The sequence below is a fragment of the Limanda limanda genome, chromosome 3, assembly GCF_963576545.1.
Source record: "Limanda limanda chromosome 3, fLimLim1.1, whole genome shotgun sequence".
NCBI classification, from domain to species: Eukaryota; Metazoa; Chordata; class Actinopteri; order Pleuronectiformes; family Pleuronectidae; genus Limanda; species Limanda limanda.
Window position 1 is genome coordinate 25349304 of NC_083638.1, and position 21245 is coordinate 25370548.

Below are 21245 nucleotides of genomic sequence, written 5' to 3' on the forward strand. Positions count from 1 at the left end.
CATTCCTGGTTTTCTGTTGATCAAGTCCAACTGGCTAAACATTTAAAATGAATGAAAGCCTACTTGTTAACGTTCCAAAAAAAAATTATTCCCCCTTTATTCCCCGGACAGCCTGCAGAACCAGTTTTGGGGGAGAACTTCGTTTCAGTCCAGATAAAGTATATAAGGCAAACAAAACTGATCAGCTTGAAGGACAGCAGCTCTACAGAGAAGATAGCGGTTCATCCATAGTTGCACTGCAGAGCACGGACTCACAAACACAGAGACAACATGAAAGCTGTTGCAGCCCTTTTGCTGGTGCTGGGTTGCCTGGCTGTCAGTCAGGGTAAGTCAAGATTTACATTTGACTTATCACAGTCTTAATCCTTGAATCGTCATTTTATTCCAGTTTTCTACATTTAGATAAATCATGATTTTGTCTTCACAGCATGGAGATGCGGACCGGTTCGGCGGCACCTTGTCAAACAGGTTGACGCTGGAATGGGAATGGTGGTTGCAACAGACATTGACAATCAGGCCCACTCCCTGAGTGGACGCAACTGGTACAGGCTTGGCACGTTCAAGCATGTCTCAGTGGGACCTTCTGGAGTGTGGGGGACTGACCCCGCAAACAGGGTCTACAGCTTGGGAGCTGGATACTTAAGACGAGTCAATGGTAACAATTCATATTATTGTGTTTGTATGATCATTATGTTGTTTGTTTACGGTTTAATGTATTGTAGCTACGGCATTCTCTACATTAACTGTTCACACAGTGCTCGACGACTAATTGACCTGTACCAACATATTATAGTACTGTAATGGTAATATAATGACCTATGTTTTGGTCTGCAGGTCTGACTATGCCGCAGGTAGATGCTGGTGGTGGTGGGCAGGTCGTCGGGGTAAACCCCTCCAACAATTACATCTTCTGTTTGAGATCGGTTGATGCTTTGATTCAAGCGGTCAATAACCGGTGGACTAGAATTCCTGCAACCATGAAGTACATCAGCTGTGGCCCACTGTACGGATGCTGGGGAGTTAACCATAACTCCCAAGTTTATGTCTCATGGGTAAGTAGCTGTTGCATCTCATATTGTCATTTAGTGTACTCACTCAGAGATCATGGCAACATCCCAATGTATGTGTTCTTCTTATGACAGGGAGGAATATCACCAACCACCTGCAGCAATATTGGCTGGGTATCCGTGCCAGGGCCGGCAATGAAAATGATTGAAGTGGGGACAGATGGAAGCGTGTTTGGAGTGAGTACAACGGGCACAATCTACCAAAGGTAAGTCAGTGGTCCTCAGAGTCTCATATATCACATACAAATATGTGTTTTACTGTGCACACATCATTACAGTACGTATAATTTAAGAACAAGAGACACAAGGGCACAGTATTCTAAACATGTCTCTCTCTTTAATGGAATTACATCTGGCTTGGAAAGAGCAAAAAATGAAAATCAGAAGTCAACATATAATTACAGTGGTGTAATCGACAATTGTCTTTCAAAACTGTAAAGATTTCGGCCGAGACTTGAGTCATCTCCTTCACTCAGTGTCAAGCTTACAAACAGCAAAGTGTAGAGTTCCTCATGCTACACTTGTACCTTAGATATGGAGAGTGAAAATCACAGCACTCAGTTCATCTCTATTCATAAAAAAACCTGTTTGACTTTCCTCTCATCAGACATGGCATGACCGCACGATTCCCACAAGGCACCGTTTGGGGTTTAGTCCCGATGTCCATGACTGTCCAGCACGTATCCTATGACCGGCAGCAGCTCTGGGTCGTCACCATCTCTCATTTGCTCATGAGATGAGTCCCCTAATGTCATGAGTGTGGCAGATGATAAATGAGCACCAATCTCTGTTTGTCTTGGCTGTCATCCTTTTAAAGGTCTTTCTTTTCTTCAGATGATTTGATTTTTTTTCTGAAATATAAAAATTTGTGGTGTAAGTACTCATTTTTCTCTTCTTATTTCAGCATCAATACAGAAAAGCTCTTATCAGCATTTGAAAAAAAAAATTGAAGGTTATGGGCATATTTCAAAAGTGACAAAAACAAGTATGTAATGTAAATTGCATCAAGCTAAATGTTATTTGAAAAACTACATTAATTTAATTGCAAGACAAACAAATGTGCATGTGAATCATAAGGTTGCATTGTGTTTTTTTCTGAAGAATCCCCAGCAGGTTGAACCTCTTCCTGCCAGTAATTGTACTGTACTATATAAAAAAAAATAAAAGAAATTGAAGCATTTTATTCAGTTCTTGTATTTTGACTTGTCACTTGGCACCTTGGTTTTCAACCTAATACGGCACTTGATAAATTAAACTGTGATTTTGATTTGGTTTGCTAATCTTAACTGATACTTTACACCGAATGTGATTTTGATGAATCTAAATATTCATTAGTAAGGAGGCAGGTGCTCAGTATTTTTCACTGTCCTCTTTATTGGTAGTGATGTGACAGACTGATACATTTTAAAATCCTTGCAGCTTTTTAAACAAGGATTGTGACTCCAGTTGGGGAACTGATGACTCCCAGGGTCATATCGGTTGAGTTATAATACCACCCTCCTCAAACACAGTAAAACCCCTGTGATAAATAATACAGAGGCACTACTCTGCCCGAGGACAAGCCGCACAGACAGGACCACTCAACATAAGTGCTATGGTGAGTTTATCAAGTAGACTTTCAACGAACTGTGCAGGTGTGTGTATTTATAGTGGACAATGTCAGCAGGGACTCCAAATATATCTGGAGACCAAAAGACTGCATTCGACTCGGGCTCTGTCGTGCAGGGGGCCTCCTGTGGACCACGCTGTGATAACGGCTGAATAATCTGACTGACTTGTCTGTGAAATGTGGGACTGAGCAAGAGGGACAGATGAAGATGGAACTGGTGAAGAGAAGCATCTGCATTTTTTCTGCAAAGGCAGCAATAGATTTCTCATTGGTGCAAATATAAGAGAGAGTTCATGCATCTCAGACTCACACTCTTATATCTTATGCATTTCATGAACAGCAGTTCAGTAGATGGATGGATCAGAGGACAGGAGAAATAAAACAAAAGTTTGAATTGATAAAATACTTTCCCACTGTTTTCCTCTGAAAAGATCATAAATGGTATAAAAGATTATGTAAAATATCTGAACACAGCCATCTGGTGCATTTGGAGCCAGAGTCGGTGGATGGAGCTGCCAGAAAAGCAAAAAGCACATTTCCCATTATGTCTAATTATCGCTTCAAGTGTTTCATATTCAAATATACAACTCAATCTTTTTTCATCTGATTAAGGAGGTGCTGAGTAGTTCCCAGTATAAATTTAAACAAAAGATGTTCTTTCAGTCTGAATCACTAAGTATCTATAACCAACTATTATCTTTCAAAAAAATTGATGCAACATAATTATCACGGTCCTATTCCCTCATCCTGAATGTGTTTCAGTTTTGTCAGCACAAAGACATGTTAATCTTTTCAACAATAACTGAAGATAATCAGCCAATCTGTCCAAATCAAAGTCATCCTGCTCTCCTCCACTTCGCACACTTGGTCTAAACTAAAGCGTCAGGATGAATTATGTTTTCTAGCAGTTGATCTGGGATCAGTGGAGTATGACAAAGAGATAAAGATAACCCCAGTTGTTTCCAGTATAGTCTTACAGCTTTTTTGGACTCCTGTGATCGTGGAGTGGAGGTGGCTTGTCGTTGCCCCTGTGGAGGAGACACAGCGTTCCAAACCCACCCCTCCCTGTCAGCCCTCTCAGCCATCTCTGCCTTTGCCCTTTCCTCCGTCGAGCCAAAAACAGACTCCAGCCACAGGTGGTCTCTGTGCTTTATCGGTTCTGACACACATCTCTTGCCTTAAGAGCTTAGAGAGACAATTAAAAATTCATTAGGACAATGAAACAGGAGAGGATGAAATAGAAATAGGACAGACAACAATACATAACCTTGCTGAGGCTCCAAAGTGCTCTGACCCATCGTCTGCAGCGTCTCTTGCTAGCGGCGTTGTTGTGTCTGTGTGGTTGTGTGGTTGTGTTGTGGTGTAACTATAGAGACACAGAGTCTTTCTAATACAGACAACAACCGTGCTCTGCTGTTACCCCAAAATCCATTGGCATGTATGTGTGACGCACTTTGTTGTTTCCAGACCGGAAATGGTCCATTTCTGTATTTAACTGTCGTCAGTTCATTCTTATTTTTCTCCGCACAAAGTCTCTTCCAGACTAAGGTAGAGACGTACATACTCTCTATCTCCAGACATTTGACCATATTTAAATGATTCTGACTAACAAATAACCACCACCCTTGTTTTTTTGTTTACTTGCAAATGAGTCTCTACTGTTTGTCTCGATAGCTCACGTATAAGAGACTGAATTTCTTCCCTCCTGAATTCTTTCAACTACAAAGCAGCTTTGATCCGTCTCCCACAAATGTTTCCTGTTACAAGTTGTTACACAAGACATTACATCCGTTGCAATATAATTCACATTGTTTGCGACACAGTCGTCTCCCATATAACAGGGCTGCGGCAGCCTTTTTTCTTTGCGAACTAAATTCAGTATGAAAAGTGGCTGCGTGAGTGGTTGCTCAGGTCGGAGTGTCTTGTTGATCCCTGGAAAAATGATCCTTTCCCTTTCATCTTTTACTAAACATGGAGAGGCACTTTTTATGCTCGCCATTCCTGGAACAAGCTCCTGGAGAACTGCAAGTCTGCTGCTACTCTTAGTTCTTTTAAATCAATTCTAAAAAGATTCCTGCTTATCTCAGCCTATTTATTAAGTCAAATAAAAAATAAAGTAATTTCTTACACTTCACTGTTACTTTAAGTCTTTTATTTTTGTTTTTATAAATCTCTATTTAACTCCTCTTCATTTCTCTCTAAATGCTTCTTTTCAGGACTTATGTTTTTATTATTTGATATGATGCATTTATATCCTATGTAAAGCACTTTTAATGGCTGTGCTTTTGAATTATGTTTTACAAATTAACTTAAATTCAATGTATCCTACTGGGTTAATTCATTCAGCTATGAGATACATGATTGTTGCAAAGTCTGACATCAGATGCACACAGTTTCCTTTGAGTTGAGCCTGGAGGTGAATGCAACAGGCTCGGTTCATACGATTTTATAGTGAACTACTGCTCATATACTGTGGGAGAATAGTAACATATCTCTTCACTGCACTGAAAGGAAGTCTTGATTTGATGAAGAGTTGGTATTAAGACAATAGTCTGCATAGGGATGGACGACATGACAGCTCCACAAAAGTGAAGCTAAAGAGTCTTGATCGCCACCTGGTGGCTGGCTGCAGCAGAGGAAATAATTCCATAAATCTTTGTCAAAAATGTTTTCTGTGGCTTTAGAAAGTAGACTGATATACACTGCTCAAAAAAATTAAAGGAACACTTTGAAAACACATCAGATCTCATTGTGAAAAAAAATTGTGTTGGATATTTATACTGATATGGACAGGCAACAAAACGATGCCACATCTTTGATGGAAATAAAAGTAGTTTTCAGCCTACAGAGGGCTCAATTTTATAGACACCCTGAAAATCATAGTGAAAAAGTGATGTGGCAGACTTGGCCATTTTGCCAAAATTAAATTTCTGCAACTCAAAATGCTTCTCATTATCTTGTGTGGCCCCTACGTGCCTGTATGCATGCTTGACAACATCGCAGCATGCTCCTAATGAGACAACGGATGGTGTCTTGTGGGATGTCCTCCCAGATCTGTCTAAGGGCATCAGTGAGCTCCTGTAAAGTCTGAGGAGCAACCTGGCGGCGTCTGATGGACCGAAACATAATGTCCCAGAGGTGTTCAATCGGGTTTAGGTCAGGTGATCATGAGGGCCATTCAATTGCATCAATTTCTTCATCCTCCACGTACTGCCTGCATACCCTTGCCACATGAGGCCGGGCATTATCGTGCATCAGGAAGAACCCAGGACCTACTGCACCAGCGTAGGGTCTGACCATGGGTTCAAGGATTTCATCCCGATACCTAATGGCAGTAAGACTGCCGTTCTCTAGCCTGTAGAGGTCTGTGCGTCCCTCCATGGATATGCCTCCCCAGACCATCACTGACCCACCACCAAACCGGTCATGCTGAACGATGTTGCAGGCAGCTAGCGTTCTCCTTGGCTTCTCCAGACCCTTTCACGTCTATCACAGGTGCTCAGGGTGAACCTGCTCTCATCTGTGAAAAGCACAGGGCGCCGATGGCGGACATGCCAATTCTGGTGTTCTATAGCAAATGCCAATCGAGCTCCAGGGTGCTGGGCAGTGAGCACAGGGCACACTACAGGACGTCGCGCCCTGAGGCCACCCTCATGAAGTCTGTTTCTGACTGTTTGGGCAGAGACATTCACACCAGTGGCCTGCTGGAGGTCATTCTGTAGGGCTCGGGCAGTGCTCAACCTGTTCCTCCTTGCACAAAGCAGCAGATATCGGTCCTCTGATGGGTTGAGGACCCTCTACGGCCCTGTCCAGTTCTCCTAGAGTAACTGCCTGTCTCCTGGAATCTCCTCCATGTTCTGGAGATTATGCTGTGAGACATATCAAATCTCCTTGCAACGGCACGCATGGATGTGCCATCCTGGAGGAGTTGGACAATCTGTGCAACTTCTGTATGGTTAAGAAATCGCCTCATGCTCCCAGTAGAGATAATGACTCTAGCTAAAGCCAACACTAATGGAAAACCAGTCGAAGTGATCAAGAGGGAGAAACTTGAAATGGCCTCCACATGCAAAACCGCTCCTATTTTTTTGGGGGTCGTCTCATTGTTGCCCCTCTAGTGCACCTGTTGTTAATTCCATCAACACCAATGCAGCTGAATCGGATTAAAAACCCCCTCTGGTACTTAACTGACCAGATAATTATCAAAAAAGTTCAATTGAATTAATGCCATACCCTGATAAAAAGGTGTTCCTTTAATTTTTTGAGCAGTGTATATTCAAGTGCTAAATCTTTCCAGTAAGTTTGGATATTTGATGCTATAAAAAGGAATGGAAACATAATGCTTCGACAGGGGAGACTGACTCCTGATTGGTTGAGTGCATGTATTGGCAGAACTTTGCAACAGTGGCTCCATCCCCCAGACTCTGGCTCCAAGATGGCAGCCTTTGTATCCTGGTTGTTGGGGTTCATTTATGGAGAGTCGGAGGAGGTGGAGACGCATCGTCCACAACAGGTATATGGTTAAAATATAACAAGTACATCAATAGAGGAAATTTGAGAGCAGGTTGCGTTTATGACAGTTGGATGTCACATGAAGAAGAATCAGATGACAAACAAACAGTTGAACTTCAAACTGTTTATTATTTTGTCCTTTGAAATTACAATTTTGCACCAGGGGAAGCCAACACGAAAATGTCCAAACATCTCTACAAACACAATGTAGCTGATTCTTTATATTTGCAATTTGAATGGCAGGCTTTGAACATGTAACAAAATATATATATAAAAAAACATGAACTACAAAGGGACTATTATGCTTTAATATAAATCCTCAGACACGCATGGGGGTTCACAACAAGACGCACAGTGTCTTTCCAGTAGAGTTTCCACTGCCCTGCAGCAATTTCCACGGTAGGTGAGTCAGTTGTCTACCGCAGCAGCCGTGAATAAAAACCCTCAGACAGTGTCAGTCGGTATGGCCACTATAGAATATGAGTCATAGGCCTGTTATTGTAAGGCTATAATGTGCTGCTACACGAGTCTGCTAATGCAATCAGACTCTGTAGATTGATATGCATTGATGCACTCATTGGTGACATACATTCATAAGAGACCAAGTGATTTATTCTCGGTCTTTAATTGTCTCAGTCTGTCTCTTCTCTCTGATAACCTCTTGTTCCTCATTCTTTGTACTTGGTCACATGAGGAGGCAAGTGTCAGATCATTTATGTCATGGTGACACTGGATGTGGAGGACGCTTTTATCCCATCACTGCTGACGTTAGTCGTCAGCCTCTCACCCTCTCGTCTGATGTCTTTTCAAAGTAGGAGGTCTCTCTGGCATTAAAAATGTAAATTGCAAACTCGTTTCACATCTCTGCGAAACAGACACTCCTCAAATTACAATTTGGGTCACTAGGTTTCAAGATCCTCTCTGCTGTGTCTTTAGGCTCATCAGCTGTGCTATTTCAGAAATAGACTGAACACTCGACCTCACTCTGCTTCCCTACCTGGGTGACTCTGATGCCACTGCAGCTCTTTCTCTTCCACGTTACATAACAAGAAAAACATGATCCCTGTAGGATTAAGCCAATAATACTCCGGAGTAAACTGAGAAATGCTGAGGTATTTTCTTATTCCCACGGGAGCAGCTTCTGCTGAGTCTGTGAATATTACAGCAGTGAGCTGAGTGCTTATCTGTCAAACTGAAGCCCATTAAAACTCACAAATGAAATGTTCCCAAACACATTTATTATGACCAAATCCGATGCAATCGCCACTCATGAATTATTCACAACTGATACAACTCTGTACAGTGATTCGATATCAGCACAGGGAGAATCAATTATTCACCGACGATGATAACGATGCTGAGGATTTCAATGAATGTGAATGTCTTTGGTGGAAAAAACGCAAGTTTGTACATGTAAGATATTCATTCATTCTGTGAAGTTCACACATGACACATTAACATATTTTCTTTTTTTGTTGACCATTAAATTCCCTGATGTTTGTTGTTGATCAACATATATTAAATCACAGCACCCTTGATATTACAAAATGCTACAATGAACATGTACTGGATTGTCAGTCAGTTGTTTTTTAGGGAATAATATGACAGGCTGGAGGAAATGTGCTTATTCACATTATTGGTGAGGTGGTGGATGCAATCAGGAAGCTGTTTGCATCCACCACCTCAGCTATGTTAACTAACCATATTAAGGTTTAGCTCAGCATTGCTTAGCTTAATACAAAGGCTGTAAGTTGGTTGAAGGAGGATTTTGCATTGCACTTTTAGTTTGACTTTTACTTATTCGCAGAGTTTATGTTAAATTAAGCCAGTTGCCTGTTGGCTAGAGCCTCATACTTAAAGGTAAGGTTGGTGATTTGTTCTTAAACAACTTGATATCTTATTGCCTGCCCGTGCTCTCACTGTGCACGACTGGAGTTTTCATCTGTAGAGAGATACTCCGCTGAAGCAGGGAATGGGGCCAGATGTTACCCCGGGAGTCAAAAGTCAGCTTCCAGTAGTTGTCAGGCAGTGCACGTTCATATGGGCATGGCTTTGGCAAGAGGGTCAAAGTTTAGCCTGCTCTATCTGAGCTTTCCAGGATTACCAATCCAATCTTTAAAGGGAAAATGTGACATAAAATCAATCTCTTCATCTCATTCTCAGCAAATAAGCACATTTTCTAAAATGTCAAAATATTCCTTTAATGGGCACTTTATGGTAAACAGGACACATTTTTTTATCATGTCGATAGAACGATAGCAATACAATTTGTATATTCACAAAACAAAAACAATTTTGAGCAAGCAATGGCAAGACAACAGAACTTTTCCCTTTTTGTTGATGTAGTTGCTGAATCATTACCACATCAAAGGCCTGTCAATTATCACAGAAATTCTTGAAATGCAAACATTTTAATCATGAATAGAAATATACCTATCTAACAATGTGAAATGCCCCTCGGCCTCATGCATATAATCATTATATTGTCAAATTGTACAATACAGATTTCCGAACAGTACACAAGACTTATAGCTGAAACACAGATGAGATCATTTCATGTTACAAATACATTATACCCTGAAAAGACAGAGGCTGGCAGAGCATGAGGGTCTGCTTTAATCATTATGCTTTTCAGACTAAATCTCTATGTTTGGCATCCCATTCACTTAGTCATCATTACTGATTGAATGAATAAACAGATCATTCTCTTTCATTTACGTGTACTAAGAAATAAGCAATATTATAAAAATACCTCAAATAAAACTTGTATAAAATTAATCTTGTCTGACACATGGCACAATGCAAATGGCTCATGTGGTAACTGATAAAGTGCATTTCTGATTGAGGCAAATTAAATATCACAAATGAATGTAGATGCTCAATAATGTATGTGACACCACAGAATCAGATCTACGTGAACTGTTCCCATAACAAAACATAGCAGGAATAAAACCTTGAGTTGACAAAACCCTTGAATGAACCATTACGGTTATTGTGGTTGTCCATGCACCTTCTGGAGAGACTGTAGGTTTAGTCCTGAAGTTATTGAAAAGCATTGTAAATCTTCAGGACAGAGGTTTGATTCCAGACGGAGGCAGGACGATGAGGGCAGGATGTAGATTGTTGTGGCAGTAGAGTTGTTACAAATACCTGCAGTTTATTCAGAAAGTGTCTCTTTCCCTTTAGATCTACAGTATATGTGTTTGGTCAGATCCTGAAAGCTGAATCATCATGATGTGCATAGATACAGTACTAGTTTCTGTTAGCTGAGATAAATGTGGATGGATGTCAAAATAAAAAAACTTGCCTTCTATTTACAGTTTTTAGACACAAAGTTTGGCAATACTTTCATGTTTAAATTAATTATTTTGATTATACGCTCATTTCATTTTCTGGCGAAGAGATAAACAAGAAGACTGAGATGACTCTCACGGATGTAGAGTTAATAAGGTTAGCTTAGCATAGGTACGCTTAGCATAGCTTAGCTCAGCACAAAGGCTGTAAGCTGGTTGAAGGAGGATTTTGTTATCTTTAGACAGAGCAGAGCATAGAGAATATATAAAGATGGACAACATGACACTTCCCCCAAAGTAAAGCCAAAGCATCTTGATCACCCCCATGTGGCTGCCTGAAGTGTAGGTAGTAAATCTCGCCTATTCAATGTTAGTGGATGGGACATGGACCAAACTAAAAACTCAAAGAACATGTTAAAAAATTGTTTTTCTTAGAGATGGTTTCTGTCATTTAAGGTAACTATAATCATATATTAAATAAATACTTATTTAATTAAATAAAGACAAGGTGAAACATAATGATCAACAACTGCCAATAGAATCAAGCACATGTATCGAAGGGACCTTGCTCCAGAGGTCCCATCCCCTAATCACTACTGCATAGACTTTCGTTCCAAATCTACAAGATGGCGTCGTTCAAATCTGGATTATTTTTGCTTCACATCTGGAAGAAAAGACACGTGATCCATCATTACATACAATCTATGTGACCAAGCCACGTTAAGCAGCCCAAACTCCAGCTTCATATTTTCCGTACAAACATAGAGAGCGGCTTCTTCTTTTTCTTGCCAAGAGAATGAATATGCATTCCTCAAAATGTCAACCTATTCCCTTAAAGTCAAACTAACTGGAAAACAGCCACAAAGCAGTAAACCTGTTGCCGATGAATTCATTTATGTATCTCTCAAGACTTCTCGCCATGTGGGGGGGAGTGGTCTCGCTTAAAGAGTAGTGTCACACCCTTCCTGAAGCGGTGGTCCCTGACGCTGTAGATGATCACGTTGCAGCAGCTGTTTCCTGTCAGGATCCAGAAGGCAACAAAGGAAAAGTTACACCAGGTGTATCCCACCACGTTCCCGAGCACACACACTGCGATGGGAGAGAAGGATGCTGTGAAGGCAAAGGTCAGTATGCCAATCGTCTTAGCAGCTTTAATGTCGGAGAAAGAAGGCCTGTGAGGGCAGCCTCCTACGCCGCCTCCACCCCCTCCATCACTCAGACTCCCCTCTGAGAGCAGCTTGCGTTTTCGGGAGTACCGTCGAATGCTTGTGAAAGACAAAATATTAACCACTAACGTGCCACCGAGCAGCGTGAAGTCAAACGTTGGGAACAGCAGCAAAATGTTGGCATCGGCCGGCAGCTGACCTCCATGCAATAGAGGTGTGTAGTTACACATACGACTGCACTCATTGTACTCCAGAATGAAGTTACTGCTGAAGATGAGCGGCGCGAGAGCCAGCAGGAAGCTCGCCCCCCAAGAGAGCAGGATGAGGAGCAGAGTCCGCCTCCGAGTCACCAAGGCATCCTTTTGGAGCGGCCACAAGATGGCAACGCTTCGCTCCAAGGTCATGAGGAAGATGGTGCTAATGGAGACAAAAGTGCATCCAGCAAACACGGGGCCAATTAGCAGGCAGGGCTGCCAGGGGCTCACTATTCCGCCGAGGGAGGAGGAGGCCAGGGAAGTGAAACTACCCTGGTACCAAATGGGAAGAGAGCTCGTCACCATTAGAGAGATTTCAGTGTAGATGGAGAAAGGGACGACGAGGACACCGACCATCATGTCTGCTATGGCCAAAGACACTGTAGAGAAAGAAGACACAATGAGAAGGAGAAGAAGACAAAGAAGAAGACTAAGAAGTAGGCAAGGGATGTATTAAGTATTCTTCTTGATTCGTCTCCAGTTATTCAAGTTACAATTGCACTTACTGCATGTGAATAATTTGTATAATACATACAGTAAGCATTTTGACGCAGATTTACACCTTCTCATATAAAATGTTGATGTGAAAAAATGGTTAGCAATATGCTTTACAATATTTACCTTTCAAGTATCCCTGTGGTGTTCTCGACTGCCTTGTTTGCACAAAGACAGTAAGCGTGACCACATTTCCAACCACGATGGCAAATGCCAGGCTGACCATGAACACCACTGCCAAGGTACGGTTGACAAACCCACAGCAACAGAGGGTACAGAGAGGAGCCAGTGATTGGCCTGACCCGGGTCCTGCCTGAGTCGCTGCGGTCAGGTTGAATGGGCTGTCGGTGATCGGCAGCAGAACCGCTGTGCTCCCTGGGCCGCTGACGTTGTGAAGCAGAGCAGTCATGGCCCAGGATACACTGACTGGTTTAGTCCTTGGATGTGTCGGTGGACGGGCTGCTCAGGAGACCATGTCCTGTGCTGAGGAACTGTCCTGTTGAATGAACACATTTAAATCATATGTTAAAAACACTAGAGAAATGTATAGCAGACAGTAATTGCTTATAAAATTCATTCAGTCATGGTTTTCAGGTACCACATCATATCTTTTCAAAACAAATCAAAAGTGGTTGGATGCTAGAAAGTACATTTACCTCGTTACTTTAATTTCTATGCCACTATATTTTTTACAATGCATTACTTGAGATGTTCACTGTCAATAATGAAAGAGGAATTTGTCCAATCAGAGTGGGTGGGTACCAAAAGACCGTGCTTCCTTCATCAACATCAAAGCAGGTCTAAAGTGAATATGATTCTTTTACTTTTACTTGAGTATATTTATTGTCTATTTATCTGTACTTTTACTCAAGTAAAACATTTGTGTACTTCCTCCACCAATGAGAGTCAACTTGTATCATAAAGTAAAGCCTCATTCACAACTGTGTGAAGCACAGTCAACAGAATATCCACTCTCATGATGCAGTCAAGTCAAAATCTTGATTTCAGCTGTCATTAATGTTATAAATAACTGTGATGACACACTTCACGTACAAAACAAATCTAAACAAAGTCTTCAGCGCTAAAACGGGACAAAAGCTTTTTATCTTCCCCTTTAACGTGCACATTTACCATCCAAAAACGAATCGCACATTTTCTAAATACTGTATTGTCATATGTAATTATTCTTGATAACACTGGACAATGTGGGTCTTATTCATATTTAGAATATTAGAAAGAATTTAAACAGTGGTCTTTAGGACATAATTTCCTGAAGCCACAATCATGAATATATTTATTTCTGTGCATAGGTCTATAAACCTAGTTGCTGTTTAAAATGTTGCTATATATAAATTTCAAGGCTGCACATAGATGATTGTTTAGAAAATACTGTTTATTTTTTTTCTGATTGTTTTCTTTGTAATATCTTATCATATATAAAGCCCATAATTCAATGATGGTTTGGAGGTTGTTGATGACTAAATATGTGCAGACTTGAAAACACTACAGTTTGCACCATTTCTAAAATGAAGAAAAATATGTGTTGTACTTATAGACCTCCACCTGGGGTTGTAAGCCAGTGTGTTGTGTTTATATGATGTCTCTCTGTACTCTAAAACTGTATGGAGTACCTCGACGTTGTCAGTGCCCATGCAGAAACTCTAGGTTCAGTACTAAATGTCCAACTCAGCTGACAACCAAATGCGCAGGTCCTTCAATCATTTATGCTGTTCACTGGGCTGGAGAGCAGAAAGGTGCAGACGTCCAACCAAACAAAGGGTAACAGGAACGGACATATTCAGACCAGAGCTAGACCAAAGTCAAACCCATGTTCTCGCCATGGCTTTGAAACACAATCAAAGAAACTTCACAAGCTTGGAAACATCTGGTACCAGCAGTGAATTAGCCTCAGAATAATGAGAACTTGACAAACAAGAGAGAAAAATGTTTTCATTAGCTTTAATGACCTGAAACTTAGAATTAGTGTTTTCATGAGCCATTTATATTGACTTAGGGAACCACAGACATTGACATGACAACTCCTAAAAGTAAAGCCAAAACATCTTGATTGCCCCCTGGTGGCTGGCTGCAGTATAGGACCTTTTGGTTGCTTTAGGTTACCTGAAGGCCACCACCGGATGCCACTGGTCTAATTTTGATTTTGAATTAATGATCCTTCTACAAATTAAATTCAAATATGCTGATAGCAAAACATTTCATGTACAGAAAGTAATATTAGCAGTAGAGGTTTTTTTTACAAAAGCGTAAGGTATATATATAAAACAAGATATTGTCTCGAGGGTGTGTTGATGACATTCCCAAAATTGGAATTGGATTATTTTGTATCTGTGGTTGGTCCTGTGCAGGTAGCTTTTTGGTCTCATGCTTGGTTGTTTCTCAAATGCTACCAGAGACATTTCAATTCCAGTGGGGTCCAAAACTACTGAGCTTAACCTTAACCAGTCTAGTTGAGAGTCCTTCCTTTAACACTTTTAATATTCAGATGAATTGTAAATTAATGTATTGCTGGTTTTCCAGATACAAGTTGTATGTTTGTTAAAGTTATGCTTCTCATTGCACCTTGGTGTTCACTTCATATCAGTGACAGTAATAATCAGCTGCAGCAACACGTTAAAACTGACATACCAAAGAACCGTGTAAATCTTTTGATTGTTTTGATCTATAAATCATTTAAACAGATTCATCATGAGGATAATTAAAACGTGCAGTGTAAATGATACATACAACGATAAATCATGAATTATACACATGCTGGCTTATTTCTTTCAACAGCTTTGGGCAAATACATTGTCAATAAATAATGTCTTAACAAATCCATCCCTTTACTCATTATTTATCTGTTGCCACTAGAGTCGAAACAAACTAAAAATTATTTTTGGTTGAACCTCATTAAGGAGCTTTTTGCCTTTACCTTGACTAAAGATGACAAGCAGAAGTGTACCCTGCGGCAAGACCTCAGGGATAGTGAGACAACAGCTGACAGCAGAGACAGTGCACGTTCACACACACACACACACACACACACACACACATAAACACACACATTACACACGCACACACACACACAGTTCACTGCTGGTAGAGTAATGCCATACCAACATCACCTTAAACTAGCTCCTATATCTGAATTTGAACAGGGTGCTTTAATCAAATACTGCAGACCTGCCTCAACAGTGGAGATTTAGCAGCTGTATTGTACAGTGTGAAAAAAAACAATCAAGGTGATTCATGTAATGTTAAAGGGGAATGAGTCTGAAACTACTGTTAAATGTTAATGTAAATGAAATATCAATCATAGTCAGGAAAGGTAGTTTTTACAATACATCTGGCAAATGAATGGCGCAATTTTTTTTATGGCAATCCATCCAATAGTTATCAATCCAATGTCATGCCATTTGATTAATATACAAATGTATCATTTGGCAGCTATATATTCAAACTGACTTACGTGTGAAAAACATCACTCAAGGTTCAGTACATCATACTGAAGGAGACCTTGGAGTGAGGCCAAATCTGTCCAATGTGAATAAGTTAAAAACACATCAAACAAGTGTACTAACCAAAACTATCTTCAGACAGAACATTTTCATTCAAATTGTGTTGCACCTCCTTTTAATCCAGAGATATTTGTATTATTTTAGTTTGTGATTATTTCCTCTACGCCTGTTGAATTTTCCAACCACTCTGCTGCTGTACTCTGACGTGGATTTACTCTGATATGTGGGGCTGGCTGGTACTGACATACATGTGATCAACAACACTCAAGCGCCAGTGCAGTACGTTGGAGGAGACTTCTGAAGGAGTGCTAAACCTGTTCTAAGGGACAAAGTGCAAAGAGATGTGGTAAAGAACTGTGCTGTAAGTGCGGGTAGAGTGTTAGTAGTGTTAGGAGAGGAGATGCTCTCTGAGGAGAAGACTCTTCAAGCAGTTCTTGGAGACAGAGAGGGAAGCGTGTTCCACCACCTAGGATTCACAATCCAGTTTAGAGGAACCCAGTGGCAGAGATGGAAGACAAACCTGTATGATCGAGTTCATGGGTTCAATAATCTCTGTGGTAGGAAGCATTAGAAACTTGAGTTTGATTGCAACGACCGTGCATGTCCAGTGAAGGTCAATGAGCAGCAGAGTGACATGTTTCCTTTAGAGATGATGGACAATCAGACGCACTACCACATTCATCAGAATAAATTATCTTGGAAACCGGAATGCTTGGATGTAATTTCGTGCTAATCCATCGACTAGATGTTGAGGTGTTCTGAATACCTGAATCATTGTCAATACATGAATACCACTTCTTTTCAATAAGTCAAACCTGTGACCTGATGGTGATGCCAGAGGACGAGTCATTAGAAGGAATCCTGTATGAACCTGGAATTTCAATTTCAAGGCAATCCATAGTTGTCAAGATATTGTTCATTAAAACTGCAGATGTCTAGTTATGGTGGCACTAGAGGAATAGTTAGGGAATCCTCAAGTAAGTTTGATTCAGCTACATGGAACTGTGGATATTGGCGCTAAATTTCATGTCAATCCATCCAAGTTGTCGAACTAGGATGGATTGGGCACTTAATACATTTCTGTCTTAGGGCGAAATGGACCAATTTACGAGCAGGCCTTGCATTGACATCTTTGTAGCCATGCAGGTCTTTCTTACCCCATCAGTGGAGGAAGATGTCCGCCTGTCCTGCCAGAGGTTTCTTCATGTTCATAAAGGCATTTTTTCTCTGCACAGTCGCCATAGTGCATTGTGGGAACTGTTGGGTTTCTCTATAAGTTTTGAGGTCTCAACCTTACTATGTTTATTTGACTTGAGATAATGTATGTAATGATTTGGCGCTATACAAATAACATTGAATTCAGCTGAGTTGCAGTGCAATGAGTTACTTGAACAACTGGTAATTCACTATATTTGACCACATGTGCACAAATAAATCCAACCCTGGGGGTCCTTAAAAAACGCCTACCCTTTGTCTCTCTCTGGAGACACTTGTGCTGGAATAGCTGCACTTGAGGTTGTTGTTCATGCATGCAGTGAATTTTCCCTGACAGCTCTGTGTCCCTGAGGGACAGGTTGGACATATGTAGGAAGAGTCTGGGGGCTTGGTCATGGCTCTCAGGCCAGATCGCCCAACGAGCAGAGGGGTCATGTGCAGTAATAATGGAAAGGCTGGCTCTAAGCCCCCTGAGGCCGACGTCCACAGCACACGAGCAGAAAGACCACTTCCGCTTCACATCTTAACTTGTCATTCTGTCTGTGTTCGTTTCCCTTGTGGTTATCGGAATAGTGCACGAGCAACATACTCACACAAACCCAGATACAAGCACGTAGTGTGACTTTCTGGTTCTGGTTATTATATCTTTTCCTGCCTTAATGTCACGCTTACACATTTTCTTGTTCCTTAGCAACATCAGTTTTTGCTACAATGATGCTTCACACCAATATTTTCATTTTACATTACCTCTCTCTCTAGATTTTCTTTTTTCAAAATGCAATTTCCCCACAGCAATTATAGCATTCATAGGAATTTTGAGCCCAGCAGCAATTCCTGTTAAAACTCTTTCTACTTCAAAACACATATTACAAAATTTACATTTTCAATATTTTAAAGTGTGTTTATAATGCGATCACATCCTATCAGTTATTCTATTAATAGTTTGTATGTAAATATCTTTAAGTGAAAGGAAAGAAGTATCGGAAACAAACAGATAACAAATTAGCATTTTGTGGAAAATTCAAAATAAATTGGCCTATAAGTACTTTTTTTAAATTACCCACTACATATTGAATAGACAGGGTACTATATATATGTCCTCTCACTATATGACATGAAAAGGTGTCAATATGTGCGGCATGTTATCTCATATACATTTTAGAACTTCCATAAAATAAATTAAAAGGGGTGAACAAGGACCAATGTATTATACATAATAATTACAGCAACAAATGTATGAAAACTCTAAGCTCCTTTATAGATGAAGCTATATATACAGACACACCCTTCTTTCAAAGTGAGGCCTAATGTGTTGTTCTCCAGCAACAACAATAATGCACAAACAAATGATTAATTAAAAATAAGCATTTTAAGTCCACAAATATTTAAATATGTCATACATATAAGATAAACAATTTCCCTTCCGTTCCATGTCCGGTGCCTCACTGTACTTGGCTTATTACTCAGTAATTCAACTGTACCTCAGTAAAAGTAATAAAGTAAGTCTAATTTACTAAAACAAAACTGTGAACTCCCCATGCTCTACAATTGTCTTTTGTCTTTTTCTCTTGTGCCTATGTACACATACCCAATACTTATTTGATTGATGCACTATATGCACACAGAATAATTCCATAGCTGTGAGCTGTAATCTGAACAGAATGCTGTTGAAGTGATCGTTGACATTTGATGTGTGGCCATGAGTGTATGAGTGTGTGTGAATATGGTGTCTCCAGTGTGTAAATTGCATGGTGCTAATGGTCATCACACCCACCTCCGTTGACTTAGTCAGCCGCTGCATGACTCAATGATCAGACACAGAGTAGGAATCCACAGGCTCACTCTTCTTATAATTATTAAAGTGTATTGAAGTGATTTTAGAGGTAAAATGGAGATTTCCAAATCAGGGTCATAATGTTGTCTGGACGAAGGACCTAACATTATCAGTATCAATGATTATCTTGCTGCTCTTTTTTAGAAACACTTAATATGCTAAATTTCTGCAAAAGCTTCCTGTTTAGCAGTCCCTGTAAGTGCATCAAAGATTAGTTAGACAAACTTAAAACTATAACATAGAAAACATGTTTACTCCAAACACGAAACTGAATAAACAGCTACTTTTCTGCTTTTTGAAATCCCACTACTTGGAAAGTCATATTATTCCACAGAAAAAAAGTATTCTCATCAAAGTAAATATCCATACTAATTCCTAATCATCCTTTTTCAATCAACACTCAAACAATGATATATCACATACACTAGACAAATCAAACATTGAAAATGAGAATCAGATGATCTTACCTGCATTCCCACCGTCATGGACCACAGAGCAGTTGTGCATAGACAGGTTGATAAAACAATCCAGTGTTAAAGTGGATGTAAAATCCGTTTAAAATCCTCCAGAGAAGCAGAAAGTGGAGCTGTGGTCGTCTCATCATTCATTCTGCTGGAGCACACATTCAGCACAGAGCCTCTCACCCGCTCAAGCTCTCTGTCTCTGTGATTCAGCCTCCCCCCTCTCTCCCCCCTCTCTCCCTCCTCTCTTCCTCCTCCGCTTTTCTCTCTCTCTCTCTCTCTCTCTCTCTCTCTCTCTCTCTCATTCTTTCGACATTTAACCCTCCATACCCCACTTCACTGCCCCCCCTCTTCTCCTCCGCTCACCCTCTGCATGGCTTGCAGTTCTTATCGCATGCACACGCACTTCCCCTAGAGCTTCAAGGTAAAGTCTGCAGCAGCGTTTAACTCGCCTCTCTCATCCTTTCCTCCCACGTTTTGCCTCCCACTCATTCCCCCGTGGTTCTTCAACCCCCCCAAGCATCTCTCGGGCCTTATGTATTATTTGTGAACTCTTGCCTTCAGTTCACACTTCGTTATTTTTAATTTAACTCTTTACACAAGGGTCGTAAACCTTCGACCTTGTATAAGGACCTTTTTCTTTTCTTCATCTTTCACACTAGCAAGTTTCCAAACTTTTAACATCCGTCTCACTCCTGCTCTGTGTGTTGGAACAGAGATGCAGAAAGAGACAACAATGGAAAAAAGAGCCGAGAGAGACACAGATACATAGAACTAATGAGAGGTGACTCTTTTACAGTATGAGTGGGGGGATAATGCATCCATCCTCTCTTGGGGCGTTTGAGTTTTTCCCGACGATGGCCTTGGCTTGGGCGCGTGGCTTTGACCGTGGCTTGCACACGGGTCATGTTCCATTCTCTTTTTTGCCCCATAGCAGAGACCATAGCATTCAAGTGAGACCCCTGCACTTGAATTGGATTTGAAAAGCTCGTCAACACGTTGCAGGACACATTGCTAATTTGCCCTTGCCCTGACCCTATCTCCCTGAGCCGGGTTGAATAGTCATTGAACAACAAATGCATTGAAAATAAAACGGAAATCAAAGCTCACATCTCATGAATTAATACTGAAGAAATATGGAGGTCAGAGCTGAGGAGTAAAAAGAAACAGGCGGAGCAGCATTGTGTAGCCTGATCCTCAAGGGGTTTGTAAACTGCCAAATAAATAAATATAAGACATATTCCTTGTTATAGTCAAGGTCAAATCATACACAAATGGCTGAGACCTCTTTGAGACTTCTAGTCCACAAAATACTGAACAGGCACAACCTGGCTTCTGCTTGATTACACGTAGGATCCCAGTAGCCTGAGTGACTGGATGTGCAATGCTCCAGCACAGTCGGTTCAACATCTCTCAGACCTGCTGCCACAACATAATCTTTGGTAGAAGATTACAAGTCACGGTATGAATAATAAAACACAGCACAGGCAGCAACTTGAACCAATCCGCTCTCAAAGTGACAGCCGCTGTGTCATTTATTGTGTGAAGAGGAGTTAATTTTCTATGAAATCCTTTCTGCGGGGGGTGGGGAGACTTTAAAGCTTTATTTACTTCCTCCCTCTAATTAAAAATTTGTTTTGGTAATTGTATATCATCAAGCTTCATTCTGTAGAATTACGTCCGTGCACTCGGCACTGGAAGACCCTCACTTGCATCAACTAGAGGGAAAGTTTTCTTCTCATATTAAATCGCAGGTCTGTGAGCATAATGATAATGTGACATGTTGATAAGTGGACGCTGATCCTGGGCTTATCAGCAACT

General features: G+C 40.7%; 2 protein-coding genes across 2 annotated transcripts; one reads left to right on the forward strand and one right to left on the reverse strand.

Annotated features, from left to right (window-relative positions):
* The first annotated feature begins 270 nt into the window (after positions 1-270).
* LOC132998158 (fish-egg lectin-like) lies at positions 271-1807 on the forward strand. Its single transcript, XM_061067656.1, has 5 exons — positions 271-325; positions 428-655; positions 835-1052; positions 1143-1273; positions 1675-1807. The coding sequence occupies exons 1-5, from the start codon at positions 271-273 to the stop codon at positions 1805-1807; spliced, it is 765 nt and encodes a 254-aa protein (XP_060923639.1).
* An 8139-nt stretch (positions 1808-9946) lies between these two features.
* Positions 9947-19513, reverse strand: LOC132998736 (beta-2 adrenergic receptor-like). Its single transcript, XM_061068480.1, has 3 exons — positions 19431-19513; positions 12523-12892; positions 9947-12281 (listed from the first exon to the last, which is right to left on the reverse strand). The coding sequence occupies exons 2-3, from the start codon at positions 12803-12805 to the stop codon at positions 11386-11388; spliced, it is 1179 nt and encodes a 392-aa protein (XP_060924463.1). The 5' UTR covers positions 12806-12892; positions 19431-19513; the 3' UTR covers positions 9947-11385.
* Between the last annotated feature and the right edge of the window lie 1732 nt (positions 19514-21245).